General features: G+C 51.2%; 1 protein-coding gene across 4 annotated transcripts in view; it reads left to right on the forward strand.

The window, feature by feature from the left end:
• WDFY4 (WDFY family member 4) overlaps positions 1 to 4,871 on the forward strand; it is a 295,826-nt gene extending 290,955 nt beyond the window's left edge. For all 4 annotated transcript variants that reach the window (XM_019444889.2, XM_019444887.2, XM_019444885.2 and 1 more), the window contains 2 exons: positions 3,273 to 3,384; positions 4,402 to 4,871. In XM_019444889.2, coding sequence (XP_019300434.2) covers positions 3,273 to 3,384; positions 4,402 to 4,468 — 179 coding nt within the window. In that variant the 3' untranslated portion in view covers positions 4,469 to 4,871. The remainder of the gene's footprint in view (positions 1 to 3,272; positions 3,385 to 4,401) is intronic.
• Positions 4,872 to 6,000: the final 1,129 nt, after the last annotated feature.

A 6,000-nucleotide genomic window follows, 5' to 3' on the forward strand; every position in this document is an offset into this window, starting at 1 on the left:
CTACTTGCCTGGACAGCCATGCTGCAGAAAGGGGCAAGGAGGGGCCAGGGAGGGGCCTTGCCATATGCCTGGAGAGAGGAAGTGGTTCCATAGCGCCCCGGCCTGCCCTGGTGATCCTGGCTCCGTCCACCCAACTCCCCATGGCAAGTTCCTCAGAGTGGGTCTGGAGGTCCTCTACATCCGCAATTCCCAGGAGCCTTATTAAAAATGTAGATCTGGGTCCTGTTTTTACCTTAAGCCCTGGCAAAAGATTGGGGGTTGCTAGATTTCCATGTCTAACAGGTCCCCAGTTGAGTGTGGTGTGTACCAAGGTAAAAGAACGACTGTTCTGGAGCCCTCTTTGGTTTGTGGCAGATGGGACTGATGTAAGAAAATCTGCTCTCTATTCTGCCATCACGGCCTCTGGTACCATCACCACCATGGCCACCACTGCTCAGCTTGCAGGGAGACGGCTGACCCTGAGCAGTCTCCATCATGCATACTTGCCGTGTATTCTCTAATTTGTCACGACAACCCCGTGAGATAGATTTTATTATGCCACCCATATGAAGGATTAGGACATTGAAGCACAGAGGCCTAGGAGCTTTCCCAGAGTTACCCAGAAGCGTAGGATTACCATCATTCTCACTTCTGTCCCCAGAGCGGACATAAGCAACCTCAGACCAACTTCAGACTGCCAGGCGAACCTCAACCGCGGATACTGCCATGCATCATCAACAATAGCACCACCCCTGATCACAGGCACAAAGATCACCAGCAAAGCCATCGCCTCCTTCTCTTCCACCACAGCTGTCCCAATAGCCCCCAGCCATCACCTCCTCCAGCACAGCCAGCCTTCTTTCTCAGCTCCGTCTTCATCAAAGATTTTGGCCCAGAACCGAGACATTTTTCTTGGTGCCGCCCATGATGAAAGGAAACATGTTACCATGAAGTGTGACTTCTCCTGTCATCATGAGTTCTGGTTTACTCGTATCCCAAGACCCATGATCATTCACGGGAGAGAATTTATTAGAGTGCTAAGGGCTGCCTTCTAAAAAGAGTAGCCATCTTCAGTTAGTTCCTTTCTAGAATATACTCCACACCTTCCTGATTCATTTAATCATCCATTTATTGTTCTTTCTTCACACAAACATGCACAGACATCTGATCAGCCCTTACTGGGTCCCAGGCTCTACACTGAGCATCCCTTCCTTCAAAATAACACCATCTGGGCACCCTTGTCAATAATGTGGGCAGACCCAAAGCAGTGACCTCAGAAGGATCTACAACCACATTCACTTCATTGTTCCTAGTACCTTGAGGGTCCTTTGGGACTCCAAGGAATCACCCCATCTCAGGGTAAAAAGAAAGATGTGTGGGGTTTGTACATTCTAAAAAAACTCACAACAGTTCTTTGAAGAACGGGGGTCAGACTTTCTCCCCTATTTCTCCCACCCAGTTGGAAGAGAGCTAGCATAGAATCCTGTTCCCCAGCCTCATTATGAACAATTCTGTGGTACACCTGCACGAAAGGATGCCAGTTCAGTCCGTGGCTCCACTGCCCATTTCTGAAGCTATGGAGGTCCCATGAGGCAAAGGTTGATAAATGGATGTCTGAACAAGAATGCTGGATGGATGGAAAGACCGATGAATGAAGAGCACCTCAAAGACCTTCCACTGGTTCTGGAAGTGCCAGTGCATTCATGGGTTTCTGTTCAGGGTCAACAGTTGTGCTGAGATTGTACTCATTGGGAATGGGGTCCAAAGAAATGGGAAGTGACATGAAAAGCAAGAGGCAGGGCTCCAGACCTAGTTCTGTGCCCAACAATTACTCTGTCCCTCGGTTCCCCTGCCCCTGACATGTCAGGATGTGCAGGAAGTACCTAACATGAAAAATAACAGGCATAGACAAGAATCTGCTCAACAAAATGCAGGTTGTTCTTATCATTTTTATAGGCTGGTAAGAGCCTTCTCCCTTCATATACCGGCCGATGACATTACGGAGCTCACAAGGCTGTTTCAGGCTGGCAGCAGCCCCATCACGCCTGGGTCCACATCCTTAACCTGCCGTTTGTCCCGACCTGTCTGAGGTCACCACCGCCAAACAGAAAACAACTGCCGAGGTTGTGATTACAGTTTAAGGGAGGATTCAGGTGAAATGGCACGAGGGCACGGATGTATTCGTGAAAGTCAGGCTGGACCACAGTGTAGAAATAGAAAATCCATTTGCAGGCTTACAAACCTCAGCCTGTGGAGGTCTCGTTGTTCTCCGAATATTGCTCAAACCCGTTTTGCTGGAAGGTGACAGAATCAGGCATGGCACGTGGATGTCTGTACCTGTGTCCTGTTGGTGTGCATGTTGCTATATCCCTCAGATGTCTTAAGGGGCAAGAAAGGAGAGCTTTGGAGATATTGAGGATGCCTCGTTTGTGTACAGACATGATCTAATTTCGGCCCGGAATTCACTTATTTGTCATTTGAAACAAGGACCAACCCAGTCAGAGCACAACGTATTTTAGGAATCACCTCGTAGACTTGGACTTGACCTGGAACACAAAAAGGGCTCCGGGAAGGCTTGTAGTGTGGCCTTTTGCACACACACAAAATGTGCACACATTTCCCGGTGCACAGGCCTCTCTGCGCACGTAGGAGGACACCCTGGGACAGCTGGGACAGCTGTGTCGTTCCTGCCCTGACTCTGAGTGACTTCGCAGGGATGTACCCAGCTGATGTCTCTCCATCTCGCCCTCCATGTTGAAGGAATTACTGTCTGCCCCCAAATGCAGTCATTAAAATGAGTGAAGTAACAATCATTGAGTTATATTTTTTGAAAAAACGTTCTCAGCATTTAATTATTGGTTGTGGCGTGAGAGGATTTAGATAAGTTGATAATGCCGACTTTATGTAATTTATTTTTACTAGGCAATTACGGGCTGTGTTACATCCTGGCAGCAAGGTATTGTGGGGCATCTTATTAAGCATAAAGCCAGTAAACACTGATGAACAATTTTGCTGAACTAGGCATGCAATTTAGAAAGCAATAATACACAAATCCAATTTGGTACACAATGGATACCGCAGCCCGTCAGCACATGTAACTATCACAGCCTGCAAATTAAATTGGGACGGCCCTTTTTGCAACGGCACAGGCCAAGATTAAATATATTTTCCCCTCAATTTAACAAGTTGCTGACCACAAATATAAATATGTGTGTATGTGTTTGTGGCTCTGCCCGTGGACATCCACGTGCATGCATGGGTTTCCTAATCGTTCTCTCGCACGATCCCCACAGGTCACAGGTGGGAGAAGAATCTTGCCCTCTGTCGAGAGCTGGATGTCAGCCTTGCTTTGACAGGGAAGCCCAGCAAGACCAGCCCTGCGGTGACAGCCCTAGCCGTGTCCAGGTAACCAAGGCCTGGCTCCTTCGGGCCTCCAGCAGCTCAGGGCTCAGGTGGCCTGGCCCTGGAAAGTCGCCTCACTGCTGTAGGCACCAGGGAGGGCCCACCTTGCACAAGAGGCAAATGAGGAGCCCACGTAGGGCCCTAGGAAATGTTTTTTAACACACACATGTTCGTGCTCTCTCTCTCTTTCAAATACCCGTGAATTCATAAAGAAATGTAAAAGGGTGTAGCTTTGTAACTTCATGCTGGGGAGGCACTGTTTTCCTGAGGCCCGCTACCAACGCTAACATTTGGCGTGATGAGTATCGTACGCTAAAAAAAAAAAAGCGCCTTTTGAGAGCTCTAAGCCAGTGCAGAATAGCCAAGTGTCAGCCACTACACTTAATAGACATTATTTGATTCTTCATAATTACCCAGTGGAGGTTAAGTGGTCCTTTCTGTCATTAACCCATTGCTCACACTAGGAAGTGGAGTCTCCGGAGGCCGCGGGCCTTGGAGACGCCCTTCCCTTCCTCCCTCACTGCCCTGCAGTTGCTGGCTCAGGATCTGTGGTGGTGGGAACCACACAGTGTTCCAGAAGCCAGGCTGAAATGAAGTGGGCTAGTGTAGGACATGGGAAAAGGGGGCCGGAGAGTCCGGAGCCCGAACTCTGCTGGAAAACTTGCCATTCGTTTGTAGGGGGGCCAGACTGTCTCTTCACAGGACAAAAGGCACACCTGGAGATGCTGGAGAGAAAAGGCAGGGCCTCACCCTGCTGCCAGGAGCCTGGGCATCTTGGGGAGTCCCCCCATACTCATGAGGGGTGCCACAATCCTCAGAGCTCAGAAGTTCCCCCTCTTCGGGGTCAAAGCATTCTCCAATTCTCCCAGGCCCCACCCCTGCCTCAGGTGGAGGTCAGGTGCAGGCCCCACGGGGTCCTGGACCGAACCCGCCATGTCGCAGCGTCCTGAGTGCCCGCTGGGATGAGTGGGACCCACAGGCTTGGCTCTAACACTCCTGTCTATTCCTTCTCTTCCCAAGAAACCAGACCAAACTTCTGGTCGGCGATGAGAAGGGGAGAATATTCTGCTGGTCTGCAGAAGGGTAGGAAGAAAGACAGTGGAGGTCAGGTGGAGTGAGCGGCAGGTGCCCTGAGTGGCAGCAGCAGCACCAGCAAAGGGAGGCTGTCGCAGTGCCTGGGGCACAGAAGACTCTCCCCTGAGGAAGGGGCTGCTGGCCATCAGAGCTGCACACCCCGAGCCACTCCATGGCCCATGCGACTTTGGCCTTGGGTTGCCCAAGGACACACTCCATAAAAAGGAGAAGAGCACCTGGGAGCCTGGGAGCAGCGATCTGGAAACTGTGACTCACTCACAAGCTGCCCACGAACTCACAAGACTCACCTTTTCAAAGGGCTTATTACACTGAAAAAAATTGGGTCACTTGCTGGAAACTAATGGGAAATATTGGATTGTCTTTATTTTATTAAAACGACCGTTTTCAAAATGCAAGAGGGCTCGTGAGTGTAAGATCACCACCCTTTTCCACTCAGGTGTTTGCATCCCATACCTAGAAAGGCAGGAAGGCCTCAGAGAAGCACAGCCCGCCCTCAGAGTGTTTCTCAGGCCCTCCTGCCTCCCTCCCTGGAATCTGGCTTTCCTGCAGGCTTGCCCGCCAGACAAGGGTTCATGGGGAGCGAGGGGCTATGCTCAGGAGGCCCGGCTAACATGGCTGACAGGACGTGAACGTGAGTCCTCTGGCAGGCATAGGGAAGTCAGCCTGGGGGTGAGGGAGAGGCACGCTGCCGAGGTGTGCCTACACTATCTCTGTGCCCCAGAGAAGACTTGGGCTTGGCAGGCTTTTCCCAGGGCCTGACCTTTCATGAGGGGCAAAGACCCCCGTCCACATGTTGATTTGGAGCTGGAGCTCCTCCTGGGAAACTTCGGGCTGCTACGTGACTTGTGCTCTCCATCTGAGAAGATGGCAGGTAGGGAGTCAGCTGAGCCCCTCTGAGGAATTCCAGTGCCTTCCAAGGCACCAGTCACTCTCAGTCCTGTTGTTGGGCACTGAAGGCATCATCCGATTCCAATGCCTTCTCTCCACCCCCAGACTTTCAGAGCTCCTTGAAAGGCAATTCACCTGCCTCTTCAGTGAAATCAAGTCCGGGCGGGTGCACGGGGATTTGGGGCAGCAAATCTCCTTAGCAACTCCCCTCCCTGAGATTTTTCCCTCCAGGGAACACAATCCTTTCCATATTTCTGCAAGCCCTGCAGAGGCCCTGATGAGTGTCCCCATTCAGCGTAGCTCAGGCCTGGGAATGGCAAGAAAATGGACTTGATGTCTTATGCCCTGGGTCGCCTGGCCTCCAGGGGCAGTGAATCAATTTAAAGATAAATCTTCAGAACAGACAGGTGGTACGCAGCTATGTCAAAGATAGTGAGTGAGGGATGGTTAGGAAACAGTGAGCTATCTGTAAACTTTGAGGTCTTTGCAAAGGGCAAGACAGAGGACGAGGTGCTTCTCAGGTCCACTGTCCCCCTCCCTGGGTGAGAAGGGCCTGTGTCTGACCCCAGGGCCAAGGATCTCGCCGCCTCCAGCACTGTCTGCATGTGCTCTTAGCAGACGCCCCATTTGCAATCC

Source organism: Panthera pardus, unplaced genomic scaffold (assembly GCF_024362965.1).
Source record: "Panthera pardus isolate Hobbes unplaced genomic scaffold, ASM2436296v1 HiC_scaffold_22, whole genome shotgun sequence".
In the NCBI taxonomy this organism is placed as follows: Eukaryota; Metazoa; Chordata; class Mammalia; order Carnivora; family Felidae; genus Panthera; species Panthera pardus.